The 15,113-nt window shown below is 35.7% G+C and overlaps 1 protein-coding gene across 1 annotated transcript in view; it reads right to left on the reverse strand.

Moving 5' to 3' along the window:
- Nucleotides 1–14,588: 14,588 nt before the first annotated feature.
- The window catches only part of Pth2r (parathyroid hormone 2 receptor), a 63,824-nt gene continuing 63,299 nt past the window's right edge, over nt 14,589–15,113 (reverse strand). The window contains exon 12 of the mRNA XM_076866830.2: nt 14,589–14,981. Coding sequence (XP_076722945.2) covers nt 14,589–14,981 — 393 coding nt within the window. The remainder of the gene's footprint in view (nt 14,982–15,113) is intronic.

The following is a 15,113-nucleotide window of genomic DNA, read 5'->3' on the forward strand; positions in this document are numbered from 1 at the left end:
TAACTTTATTTTTTATTGATTCTTAATGTCACTGTGATGAACACACACATATTTTCAAGTGTTCTGTTTTAATATTTTTTCTATACTTAATAACATCTTTCATAAGGGCATTAATTTAAACTTATGCACATTTTTTTCTGATGAGGTCATATTATTTCCCAATAATATGTCATTGTCACATGAATCAGGGGCTTCACATTTTTAGATCTATGCAGAAACTTTAAAACTAATCATAGGGACTATTGAAGTATTCTCACTGGATATACAACTGCTCTTAAATTGAGTGTATTTCTGTACAAATTAAGCTTTTTGTTCAATTTTCAATTAAAGCACTACATATTTACCATGTTTCTCATTGACCCTGAGTTTGATTAATTATGTACAGCTTCATCATCTATAGCCATAACTTCTGCTGAATTCATTCATAAGCAGACACACACATACACACTCCCTACACCTATACACACACATATAGACATGAACACAAACACAGTAAGAAATGAGGAAGGAGGATATGGCTTATCCTGTTCCTTTGTACCTACGTTTATGTCTTACTAATTTAGGGTCATGGTTCTTTCCATGACTACAATGACTGTAGTTTTTTAATATTACTCATAAACTAGGGCATAGACCTTGACTAGGAAACCTCACTAGAGGGAGAGTAAGGTAATGGTGCTTGACACTTCCCAAAACCTCCTAATCACCGAGGCTCCTAACTCCTAACTGATATGAAATCGCCATTCAGTTTTCATACACGACATGTCTATTACAATGTGAACCATATATCATTTACCTATGCATTCTATATCCTTGTTCATTGTCAAATTCTAAGTATATCCTACAAAGTTCAATTCTTCACTTGGAAGTAGCTTATGACACCTTCTAACTTACTCATCACCATGAGTGTCTTTTTGAAAAAAAAAAGAAGAAAGAAAATATGCCTTATTTTGCCCACTATACCTGTGAGAGATTAGTACAAACCATGTCATTATATATTTCCTTGGGTTGCAATCCCTTGCCTCACTGACTCACTGTTTTCAATTTCTCTCTTCAACTAGTTTTCATTTGGATATTTACAAAGAGATGTTTTATTGCTTATAAAGCCATCTTTTGCTGCTTTCTCTTCACAAAAAAAAATTTAAAGGTTATCATGGTTATACATAGGCCAGAAGCCAGTTTTGTTTTAACTTTCTATACATAAAATAAGGATAGGACTGAAATTTTTTAAATGGATGGATCCTTATATCTCAGGTTTTAAGGCAATGAATGTTTCCCTAGAAAATGAGTACAACTGCTTGCTGTTTATTTAATATTCACAGAGTTTTCCTATTTATCAATGCACATCCTAAGTCTGACTTCTTTCACAAAGTCTTCCAGCCATAGAAACCTAATATACTTCATGGAATTGTTTGGCTATTTACTTCTCAATAATTAACCACTCACCAAATGATCATTATAAGAAGCACCTGAAATTGTTGCTTAGCATCCCAGTTCCTAAGTCTCTCCAGGCCCAACTTATCAGAATCCCTGCTGTGGTATATAGTATCCTAAATATTTAACAAATATTTAGTCAATGTGCACACTAAGGCTTTAAAATAATACATACTATATGATCATTTTACTGATATCCTCTCAAGTAAAGTTCTACATGTGGAATAAATATGCTATTTTTACTTTAAACAGTGAACTATAGATTTTTTAAAATCTTATATGTATAATCTTAATACATGTATACACCTGTGTAATCTATACCCTTAACATAAAATAAAACATTTTGCTCATCCCAGAAAATGCCCTCAATATCTTTTTCTTTTTAACCTTCCCTTACCCAGAGCATTGTTCAGTTTAAAATTTTTTTCCATATTAATACATAGACATAATAGTCTATATTGATACATAGACCACCTGAGATTCTCCTGTTGATTCCTAAGACAGAGACCACTCTCACTATTTTCAAGCATGCGGTCCTTGTTTTTTCCTGGCTGGTAAGTAAATATATTTCCAATGAAAATTAAATTTTAGTTAGAAATTGAATCACTACAAGTAGATGTGGAAATCTGGGTGAAATTGAGTGTGATTGTGACTCAACTGTCCTTAATAAATTCCACCACACCTGCTATCTTGGAAATTTCCAGCTGAAAATTACATGAATTACTGGAAAAGGAATGGAATGTCTTAGGATTTAAAGGTATCTTATGCTGGATTTTAAAAAGTTCCCTCAACAGCACTAATAACACGTACCTCAATGACTAATATTAGAATATTATATGGCTAACATCCAAATATTAATATAGATCCATATTAACTATAACTAACTCTTGAAGAATAGAATTACATTCTCTTTATGTAGATATGGAACACTGGCATAGACTGTGTTTCATAAATTAAGTCTCAATACATTTTAAATGATTGAAGTGGTTCAGAGTTTATATTCATTGATTACAATAAAATTAGAAATAAATAACAAAAATATATCTGAAAAATTCCTCAAGTACTTAGAAATCAAATAGTGTACTTTTAAGTAACCCACTGGTCAACTTCATCATTTTGTTAAGTAACGATCACTTTTTTTTTTAATAGATACAAAGAGTAACAAACAAACTATAGCTTGCACTATAGTCGACAGTGAAAGAAAGAAATCACAATACAAATTAGAATATATTTTGAGAATAAAAATGAAAACCAATATACCAAAAATATGCAGTGCTTCTTTAAAAATTTAGTAAAGGAGGAGGTTCTAAAATGAATGATTTATGTTTCTAATTAGTGAGGCTACAAAAGAGGAGAAAGTTTAGAAAATAATAAAGATATAGAAATCTATGAATTTTAAAAAAAATAGTCAAAAAGAAAAATCAAGGAAACTTGAAGCTGATTCCTTGAGAAAAATGAAAATTTTGACAAACTTCTAACTGTATTAATTAAGAAAAAGGAAGAAAACACAAATATAGCAGTATAAGAAATGAAGAGACAAAAATACAAATGTTGAAAGAACAATTAAGTAAATAAATATGAATGAAGTACAGTATGCCAGTGAATTTGCCATATTAGATAAACACTTTGAAAGCTAGAATATCAAAACTGAATCAAAAAGTAGAAAAGTGAAATCACATCCTATCAAAATTTTAAATAACTGAATTTATAATTTAAAATATTTCTACAGAGAAAACTCCATTTACAGATGATTCCTTAGTGGATTCTTTCAAACATTTAAGGAATAAATAATACCAACCCTGTACCAATTATTCTGAAAGAAAAAAAAATGAAAAGAAGCACAATTTCTTAACTCATTTTATTAGACCAGTATTACCCTGATACCAAAAACTAAACAAAGATATTACAAGAAAATAAAACCACAGAAGAGTCATCCTCATGAATCTAAATGAAACTGTCTCTAAGAGCAAGATTTAAAAATGAAAACACATCACAACCAAAAACTTTTCTCGCAGGTGTAGAAGATAGGTTGGTCTATATTAGGGAATCAAATAACAATAATTCACCATTTTGTTAAGTATTAAGATCTCTACATCACTAGATGCAGAAAAAAATTGACAAAATGTAGTTCCCCTTCCTGATAAAAGCACTCAGCAAACTATATTAGAAGGAAACTTTGTAATTCCAAAAAAGGGTATCTATTAAAAAAAAAACCTATAGCTCTCACTATAGTTGACAGTGAAATAATGATCATTTTGTAAGATTGGGGAATATGACAAACAGTTTCCTCTTGCCATGTCTACTCAACAGTGTTGACACACATTTTTTATGTTTAGACTGGTTCATTCACATCAAATATTAGGCTATATTTCATAATTTACACAGTTAGATTTACTTGTCACATGTCACGATGAATTGCCTTTTGGAGAACGGCAGGCTACCTATTTCTCCTGAACACCACAATTTTTCATTGTGATATGTATATTTATGCTGTGCCCCTCATGTGTTCATGCTATTCTATTGGAATAAAGAATAAGGGAGGGGCTGGGGATGTGGCTCAAGTGGTAGCGCGCTCGCCTGGCATGCATGCGGCCAGGGTTCGAGTCTCAGCACCACGTACAAACAAAGATGTTGTGTCCGCCGATAACTAAAAAATAAATATTAAAAAAATTCTCTCTCTCTCTCTCTCTCTCTCTCTCTCTCTCTCTCTCTTTAAAAAAAGAGAATAAGGGAAGTGGCATTTTAAATAAAAGAATGATTCATTAAATACATCTATCTACTTACATATAAAATTCATAAATATATAGCTACATGATGACAGTTTCGTAGGTATCCAGGGAAAATTAAATAATACTTGAGGGAAATAAGGTGTAGTTAATTAAGTGCATGTATTCATTTTCCCACTTGGCAATGGTTAGGGTTGATGTGAAATACTTGTTTTGCCATTCTGAATGGCTGAATTAAGTGAACTTTGTTATATCTGAGCCACATTCTCAGAAAGAGCCCTTCCCTGAGGGCATCTCCTCCAGCTTTACCCTCTAGAGAATCAACCTATTAATTTTCTTCAAAGCAGCAAACTACATCTGAAATTACCTCATCGAAGCACACTGCATTTGCTTACTGTCTCACTGTCTTTGCTCAGAGAATACAACTACCTGAGAACAAAGTCCTATCTTGTTCACTACTTTAATCCCAGCTCCTTGAACACAGCCTGGCACATGTTACATATCTGTTGAACAAATAAATTCCTCAAACTGTGACATATTTTTATATCAAGACCCTCTTTGGCTGCAAATATCAGGAAAACTGCAACTAATAAGAGAGAGAAGTTTAATGGCTTCATCATTTAAATATATATATATATATATATATATATATATATATGAGATGGAAGGATTCATACTCCAAACAATGTCAACAGATGCATGTATAAGCTTTGCCTCCTCAGGGATGGCTCCATTGTCAAACTCTGTTTGGTGACAGCTCCAGGAACATATCCTGACAATTAGTCCAGGAGAGAGCTACTCTATTGTTCCGTGGCCATACACTCACCACTAGCCCAGTAACTGACCAGAGAGAAAGAATAAGTTTCACCTGTGAATTACAAGTGACCCAATCCCACCCAAACTGCACAGCTGAGAACGGAGCACTAGTGATTTTCCAAAGTAGATTTAGACTATTGTTACCATGAGAAGTGACAGGTGCTGTGAGTAAACATAAGATGCCCTCTACTGTATCTTTCTTCTAATCCTTTAATCGCCATCAATCACAGCTTGATCCAAACCTATCCTTAGCTTCTTAGCTAAGGATAAAGCACTTCTTAGATTTACAAAATTCAAATATATCTGATCAGAAAAAGGAAACAGAAAGACCTGCAATGACTGTGTTATTTAATATTCCTTCACTGTCATGAATATTTCTACAGCTTCTAAGGGCTGGTTCCTATTCTTCCTGAATGTCTCCAAAGTCAGGGACAGGACCACCAGGCTCATTATAGTCTTTAACAGCCTCAGACCAGACTTTTATCTTTAAACTGAAATCTAGTAGCTAATACTTAGGAAAGTCTCAGTGGTATAGCCTACAGAGCTCTGGAGGGAGGCCGGCTCAGTGAGCAGGGAGGGTCACTACTGGAGTTATCAGCAGACCAGAGTCATAGCAGAGAGTCTCCCCTCGAAGGTAATGTTCTTTCTGTCATCTCCCATCCTTGGGTGCCTTAACTTCAACAACATTACTAGCCAAATTTTCGCAGTTGGAGAGTTTTGCTTTATTGATTAAGGAAATCTTTATTGTAAAGACTACTTTACATCTCTCTGCCTCAATTTTCTTATTTGTAAAATAGGGATAATAATAATATTTACCTCATAAAGTTGTAACAAGAATTGTTTTGTGTACACATATATATTCAAATAATGTATATGTAATTAAAATATGCACTGTATGGGCTAACTAGTATCACAAACTGATTTATCCATACAGAGGCCATCACAGACATTTTGTAGGAAAACAGGAATTGGTTTTTTGCATGGGTCATTTGAAAAGTAAGGAAGATTCCCAGTCAGCTCACACATGGTGAATACTGGTAATTCAAAAGATTGTTTCAGTAGAGTTATTATTGCTTCTAAGGTGAATAAATAGACTTTCTAAATCATAGTTTTTGTACCCAATGAGCTAATTATCTGATAATCCAAGATACCAGAAACTCAATTAGCAAATTTGTCCCACAAGAGATAATCAGGTCTAGGCTGAAACTTTAGTTATTGAATAGCATTATTACTGAGTTATGACAAAGTTCTGAAAAACCAAGTGGAAAAGTTGAGCAGTCTTGTAAAGGCTCAATTCTTGTTAGTGTGTAGCTGTTCTCTTAGTAGTCTGCTGGCCCGAAGCAGGGGTGTGGACACAGTGAATGTGTACAGTGTCTATGGACATAGCGCCATATTTATTAAGATAGTAACTAAGTAACACCTTCATGTTTACTTATTGTCAAATAAGCTAAAAGGCTCCTGTCTGTACTTTATTCACAATATTAATAGGAATATGGATAAATGCCCTCCAAGAAGGATTATAATGAAGAACTTCACGGTCATATCAGGGCTTTTGTCATTTCGGATCTCTGAGGAAATGTCTCTCTACAAGTAGTAACCATTTACAAAGGAACTGAAACCAAAATCCTGGCAGCACCCACCTCTCTCCTGTGCTCCAGAATATCTAGACACCTTTAAGATAAGAACACCAGAACTTTCTGTAGGCATCTCAAGTTCAACATGCCCCAAACCAAATCACCAGCTTTTCCTTAGTTATTCTACCTTCCTCCATGTTTCAAACACCTTCTCCTATCTACTCCAACTGCCTTTCTTGTAATTGACTATCTCAGTGCATCTCACCTGTGTCATCCTAATTGCTGTGGCATCCTAACAGCTTTCCTCACTTCTATTTAAATCTTTTCTAAGTCATTCTTAGCCAGCTTGAGAGTTATTCAAAAGTGCATCTTACACCAGAAGCGACATGCACACCTATAATCCCAGTGTCTCAGGAGGATGAGGCAGGAGGATTGCAAGTTCAAAGCCACCCTCAGCAATTTAATGAAGCTCTGAGCAACTTAGCAAGACCCTGACTCAAAATTTTAAATAATAATAATAATAATAATAATAATAATAAAAGGGCTGGAGATGTGGTTTAGTGATTAGGTGCCCCTAGGTTTAATCCCTGGTACTTAAAAAAAAAAAAAAGTGCATATCATCTTTCAGTGTCCAGTCCCACATGTAAGAAGCTTTTCCCACTCTGTGTTATCAGGTAAAACACTGACCTGAAAATCAACAATTTTCTTAGATCTGTAAGAGAAGTGAAGTCACAGGGCAAACCATAGTCCCAAACTGGGACATATAGCTTTAATCAATAGATGAATATATGTATGAAAATTATAACAGAAGGAGAACAAAGGAATGATAATGACTATTCTTTCACAAAGGGAATTACATAATAGGGATTTCACTATAGAAACTGATACCCTCTTGGGGCTGGGACTGTGGCTCAGTGGTAGAGCACTCGCCTAGCACGTGTGAGGCACTGGGTTCAAACCTCTGCACCACATAAAGATAAATAAAGGTACTGTCCATCTACAACTAAAAAATAAAGATATTAAAAAGAAGAAGAAGAAAAGAAACTGATACCTTCTCAAAAGGAAAGTGTCAAAAAGGAAATATTCAGAGAGGCGAGTGTTAGATGCCTGATGATTTTACAGTTGATACAGCAAAGCCCCAGGCCTGCAATTAGACTATTACACCCATATTTATTTCCAAAATTTATACCTAAATTGCTTTTAAAAATTTAAATAGACTTTTTATCTTGGAATAGTCTTGGATTCACAGAAAAGTTCCAAGGATAATACAGGATTTCTGTACACCTGACATATGGTTTCTCCCACTGTTAACATCTTACAATATCAGGGCTCAAATACCAACAATGGCACAGTGCTACCAATTAAACTCCAGACTGTATTTGGATTTACCAGCTGTAACATTAATCTCCTTCTGTCTCATGAATTTAGTAATCACATCTCCCCAGTCTCCTCCGACCTGTGAAAGCTCCTCAGTCTCCTTCTTTTTTCATAACCTTGACAGTCTTGAGCAGCACTGGCCAAGAATCCTGTAAACTGTCCCTCAATCTAGGTTTTCTTTTTAAAGGGAAAAAACACTTGGTTAAATAGTTCTATTTTAAGTAGTCATTTTCCATGTGTGAAGAAAGAAAGGAAGAAAAGAAAGAAAGAAAGAGAGAGAGAGAGAGAGAGAGAGAGAGAGAGAGAGAGAGAGAGAGAAAAGAAACCTGTGAAAATCTTCTTGGTTTATTCTGCCATGTTCAGACTCCAAAAAAAGATACAGCAAGATTACGTCACGTGGTGCATGTGCTGATTTTTTTGATGCATGTGCTGATTTTCAAGAGTCCTTAGAGTTGGTGAAGCATTCTCTCTCCAAGTTATTCCAGCTTTGAAAACATTAAGTGCCCTAATAGTCAATTAAAATGGAGTTGAAAGGGAATATCTCCAGTGCCCCTTAAATTAAGCTAAACTGGGGTGACTTTCCTGCTTAGATTAGCATTTTTCTGGGGCATACTTCTCTTTTGCCATGCTTTGGGGTCCTCAATGTGAGCCTGCTATATATTCTAATGATGTGAATAAAGGTAATGCAAACTCATAGTTTCAAGTACAAATTTGTTTTCCTATTTAGCTATTTAAATCTTAATTAAATGAGCTACATACGCTACTAAACTAAAATGTGGCTTTAAAAGAGATTAGAATTCTAAGGAGGAGCTGAATTTAAATGTTAATTGCATTAATTTAAGACTCATTGGGAATTAAGAATGTTTATTCCTTTTACCTGGCTTCTGCACCATTTATAGATACTTCCATTGCTCTGGGTAGTTTTGATAATAGTGAATAAGTGGAAATCAACAAAAACGGCTATGTTTGAATGCAATAGAGGGGAGTAAAGATGGCTGTGCAGTCATTTTGCAAAAATATGTGGGAAAATTTCTCATGTTCTTATGAGGCAACTTAAGAAAAGGATATAGATCTTTATGTCTAATTATAGACTTTGGATGCGATTAAAAGGAAAATTTAGATTCAAAAGTTATTTTTTGTTCTGATAGACATAAAATACTGGGAGGTAAAAATGCTTTTATTCCAAACTATCATCGTGTTTTTATTATTTTTCACATTCCCATAATTATTGGTAATCCTACCATTAACATAGTTTAAACTAATTCTTATTTATTCCCTTTTTGACCTGGCTTACTATTAGGCATTGACAAAGAAAGTAAAACAGACCACATGAGTGAAAGATCAGGGGCCTTGGAGTCAAACAGAACTAGGTTCAGACCCTAACTCAGTCACTCAATCACTTTGATCTGGAGCAAATCACCTAATTGTTTCTACATCTTTAAAATGAGAATAACAATACCATAGTGTGTCACAATGATTATAGGTAGCCCTAACTTGATGGTTCAACTAACAATACATTAGACCCTGTGATGGTTGGAAAACAAACGTATATAACTATGCTGTTTTTCATTTTCAGTACAGTATTCAAAAAATTACATGAGGTATTCAAGAGTCTATATTAAAGTAGGGTTTGTGTTAGAAGATTTTGCCCAATTACAGGAAAATGTAAGTATTCTGGACATATTTAAGGTATGTTAGGCTAAGCTATGCTCTTCCAGTGGGTTAAGTGTATTAAATGTATTTTCAATTTGTAAAAGGTATACCAGAACGTGACCTCATTGTAAATTGAGGAGCATTGTGTATGATAAAATATACCAAAAACACTATGCTCGATTCTTCAAAGAAGGCAGGTGTACATTAATAGCTTATCTACATTATTCCTAAGCACCTTTATGAGGCCATCTTTGTAGCCTAGAATTTCTCTAGATGCACAGGAGAGAGCTTTCCTGAAAACCTGATTCCCTGCAAACCAATGTCTTAGAAGGCCTAAGACTGGAGAAACAGCCAGAGCAGATCTAAAGAGAGAAAAGATGAATATCCAACCCATAAAACAAGATGTTTAAAACTCTAGAGGAAAAGAGAATGTCTTTTACAGATTTTGAACAAAATCAACAATATAAATATTTATACTTCCAAGATAAAACAATTGTTGATACACAGAGGTTACAAATGACAAACTAGATAGCTTTTTTCCTTGTAAATGCAGCACATAACTTACCATGAGGACTGGCAAAATAATTGATCTCCATGAAGTAACCCAGCAAATAACAGTAATACAGCCTAAATCTAATAAACCACTGGAATTCTTTCCATACTAGAAATTGACATGAATCTCTGTAATAGTTTTCTATGTCTGCCATGACAAACTTCCACAAACTTGGTACCTTGAAACAACACAGATTTTGATTTTAAAGTTCTATAGACTAGAAGTCCACACTGGAGTCTCACTGGAATATGTCAGCAGGGCTGTCTTCCTTTTTCAAGGCTCAAAGAGAGAATCTGTTTCTTTGTCTTGTCAGCTTCTACAGGCTACTGTCTTTCCTTCCTTGGGGTACCTTCTTCCATCTTCCAAGCCAGCAACAAGAGTCAGAGTCCTTACATCACATAAGTCTGCTTCCTCTTCTGCTTTTCTTTCCACTTGAAAGGACTTTTGTGACTAAATTGGACTTGCCCTCATAATCTAGGATAATCTCCTTATTCTAAAGTCAACTGATGGGCAATTCTTAAGTCCACTTGCAAACTTTATCTGCCTTTGCCATAGAACCTAACACAATCATAGCCTCTGAGGATTAGGATGTGGGCATCTTTAAGGGCCACACAAGGATGCCTATGGCAATATCTAAGAGAGATCATTTCTGGGTTATGTAATATTAATCCCTGAGTGTAAAATTATGCATCTCACTCTTATTCACTTTTTCCAAAAGTTTGAAAACAGGACTGTTGGGTTTGTTTGTTTGTGACAAACTTAAAACATGCAAACCAAAGGTATTTCCATGTTATTTAACCAGAGTAAAGTTATATGACCAAAACTTTTTCTGTTTATACACTGGGCAGTAAAAATTGGTTATCTCTAGTGTATAGTATTAATGTCTCTGTCAATAAGTCATACAAGATTATCATCTCAAACTCCTGTAACCTATTCTACCATTTAAATCTCTTGCATCTAGAACTTGCTATATTTCCAAAAAGAAAAATATCTGTCGCATTAGCATTAAGTACCTCAGTGTCATGACTTAGAAAGTGAAGATTCAAATAGTGTGGTTGGGATCTGAAGTATGAATATAGAAATTGTGATGGGTTTTCCTCTTACTGGGCTCATTTAAACAGAACATTGATATTTAAAGCTTCAATTCAAGAATATTACATCTAAAACTATCTGGTTACTTGATTTTATTAGAAAAAATAAAAACTACATAGGCTACCACTCTTTAAGAATATTTTTGAAAACCATTGCTTATTTCTATGCAAGTTCATCATCTACATTAAGAGACACATGTCAAATGTGTCCAAAGCCCAGAGATGTAGTGGAAATAAATGGACAAGTCTAAGTAAACACTGGGCAAATGTCGGCCTTGCCCTGTCTAAAGAGGCTGCTAGCCAATTCTAACCTCCAGTCTCAGGAGATCCTCTGGCACTTTAATTGTTCAAGGATTATGTGATATCATTCAAATTTTAGATGTTGGCAACGAAATAATATGTTTTCAAACTTCTTGGATGAGCAAATAAAGCATAGGTATGAAGCAAAGTTACCTTATGGGCCAGTAGTTTGTGACTTTGCATCTAGATCAGCCACTCGTTTGTAACTGCCCAGTATTTTACCTGATGAAAAGGCTGACTATTTGAATACAAGCACCTTGAAAACCTGAACAGATAAGTGCACACTTAGACAAGACAAAGAACCCTCACAACTCAGGGGTTCTTTGTTCCTAGAGGGAATAAGTTGTACCTCATTCTCTATTGTAGCCTCAGCACAGAACAGAGTATCTGTCGATTCTAAGTGTTTCTTGAATCAGTGAATAAGTAAAATTGAAGAGAACCTTGGAAAGTCTGAAGGTTCTACTCACAGCTGTTTAAAATGTAAAGAAGTAGTGATCTAGCTTTAGAATTTGGAATTGACTCAGAAGCAATAACTTGGTATTTTCCTTATCATCAAAATATATCTATTCTAACAATTCCTTATAATACTGCAATGACCATTGAGGACTTTTATAGTATAAAGAGACAAAAATAATAATTTGAAATGATAATAAACAATTACCTAATCTTACTATCTATACAAAATGTTCATGTTAGAAAATATTTTAATATATGACTTCTCTTATTCATCAGAACATTTCTTGGAAGTAGACTAATAGTATCTTCTTTTATTTTTGTGGGTACTGGGGATTGAACTCAGGGGCACCCAACCACTGAGCCACATCCCCAGCCCTATTTTGTATTTTATTTAGAGACAGGGTCTCACTGAGTTGCTTAGCGCCTCACAGTTGCTGAGACTGGCTTTGAACTCATGATCCTCCTGCCTCACTCAGCCTCCCAAGCTGCTGGGATTACAGACATGCTCCACTGCACCTGGCTCTATCTTCATTTTTTTAAAAAATGGTGAAACTGAATTATAAAAGAAGTTAAGCAGTTTTATAAAAACTTGCAGAAAATTATTAAAGAACTGAACTTAATCTCTGACTCAGCTCATGACGGTTTCCTCCTGACTAGGGTGTGACAACATAGAATTGAATCAGATGAATTAAATACCCATAATAGCACCTTCATAAACAGAAAGGGAAGTAAATGACCTATACTATAGAACAGAGAATGAAGAAGGAAAATGCATGGAAAAGAAGTATAGAGTATTTTTCCAAAAGGTATGTAGACATCAGAGCACCTCTTCATTATGACACTATTGCAAATTGGTTAAATCATTCCATAGAATAGATGAGACATTCTGCTGAAACTTTGTCATTTTGCCTGGGTATATGTTGCTCTGTGATCCTTTTCATTTCCTATATGTATTTCATGAGGGGACAGAAATTTCATGAGAGGACAGAAGCTAAAATATATTACAATTTCCTATAACACTCTCTACCCAGAAGGCATTTGTTGAATGATTTGGTTGGCCAATGAGCTACATATATATTGATGACAGTATAGTACAATGGCTATAAGCACCTGAGACTTGAAATGAATGAATCTGTGTCACTGACTAGTTAGGTAACTCTGGGCAAGTTGCTCTACTCTGTGAGTCGTCTGTGGAAATGATGACAGTGGTAAGACTTATTCCTAAGTTTGTAGTGAAGATCAACCAGGTTGAAGTTGTAAAAACCTAACAGGATGTCTGCTTCATGGCATGCGCTCCAAAAAACATTTTCATAACTTCCATGCTTATTGACATTTCAAGCTCGGTAAAGCACGAGAGCTAAATACTAATGACTGCAGATCTGGAGAAGAAAAGTTTGGTTAGTTCTCAAAAATACTGTGAGAGGATGAAAAGAAATTTTTTAAAGGGACCCAAAATGCATTTTTTTTAAAAGAGAGAGTGAGAGAGGGAGAGAGAAAGAATTTTAATATTTATTTTTTAGTTATCGGCGGACACAACATCCTTGTACGTGGTGCTGAGGATCGAACCCGGGCCGCGCGCATGCCAGGCAAGCACGCTACCACTTGAGCCACATCCCAGCCCCCAAAATGCATTTTTAAAACAAACTTTTAATTTATTCAAAATGCCATCTGTAATAGAACAAAAAATAAAAAGATATAGATGCAGTGTAATTTACTAACATAAGTAAGTACAAACAAAACCAGTTTGCAGACCCAAGCTTACAGATGAGCAAAACCCTTAATGTTGTAGTTTACAAAGAAAGAGGAGGGAAGACCTGAGGTTTGGCTGGTCATGGGGAGCATATTCAAAAGAAGGGATATGTAAAATATTCATTTTTGGACAATTTCCCTTGTTTCTAGGAAAGAATCCATCATTACTATTATAAATTTATTATTTGGCCCATGTCCAGCCAACTAAATTTCCAGTGCATACATGTTCTTAGATCTTTAATCTTTCAACATGCATTTTTCAGATCCTAGCAGCTCCCATGCACAGGCGGAACAAATGTAATGACAGAAGAACAATAAAGTGAGAAAGAGAAAAGAGAGTACTAATTTCTCACAAGGAAAATAATGATATACATCAAATGATCTTTATCATATTTAGGGTGATATTTATGAGAGAAAGCTAGTGCCAAGCAATTGAAACCTTTTCTATGCAAACGTAGCAGAAAAAATGAACAACCACAGGGCAAGTACCACACATTCATTTAGAAAAGAATTTGATGCCAAAATAAAGTAACTACCTCCCTGGCACTTCCTCTTTTGTGCCCATAGGAGTCACCTTACAGAGCCTGAAAACATTAAGTAACACCTTAACCTGAACTTTTCAGCTCAGGCTCAGGCAGAGGAATTTTGTTGGGGGTTATACCAGGGATCTAAGTCAGGGCCACTGAACCACATCCCCAGACCTATTTTGTATTTTATTTAGTGACAGGGTCTCACTGAGTTGCTTAGCAAGCCTCACTTTTTGGGGGGGTTGACCTTGAACTCATGATCCTCCTGCATCAGCCTCCTGAGCTGCTGGGATTATAGGTGTGCACCACCATGCCCAGCTGCCACAATCATTGACTCAGAAGACATCCTTGGTTTCTCCTTGGCGTACTTCTGTGACTAGACTAAGTTCCATTGGCCTGGAAGACTCCGCTGGAATATCATCTGCCTGCCTCTCAATACCTTCCTTAGTCTCCTCTTGGATGCAGTGTGGCAGGCAGTCCTGGTCCGAGTTACTCCACACATAGCCAGGTAAAGTTACATGGCTGTCAGGCTGTTGGCTGGCTGTCTTGGCCGTTTTGCCAGAGAGGAGCACCAGGCGAGTGCTGGCAGCCACCTGGGAATGGCTGCTGGTGCTGTGAGTCACAGTGGTGAGCACGGACCCGTATCTGTGGCTGCCACATGGTGGCGTCCTTTTCCAGTCCATGGACAGATTCCACCGACTCCACATCTTCTTCACCTCACCCTGAACCTGAACGACAGGAAACACATATCAGAAACAAGAGACCCTGCAGCCTTGCTACAAGGATGTATGACTTGATTTCAATTATAATAATCATTATTGACCTTCCTCTATGCACCTGGGACTTTAGAGATACCTTCC

This window comes from Callospermophilus lateralis, chromosome 9 (genome assembly GCF_048772815.1).
Source record: "Callospermophilus lateralis isolate mCalLat2 chromosome 9, mCalLat2.hap1, whole genome shotgun sequence".
In the NCBI taxonomy this organism is placed as follows: Eukaryota; Metazoa; Chordata; class Mammalia; order Rodentia; family Sciuridae; genus Callospermophilus; species Callospermophilus lateralis.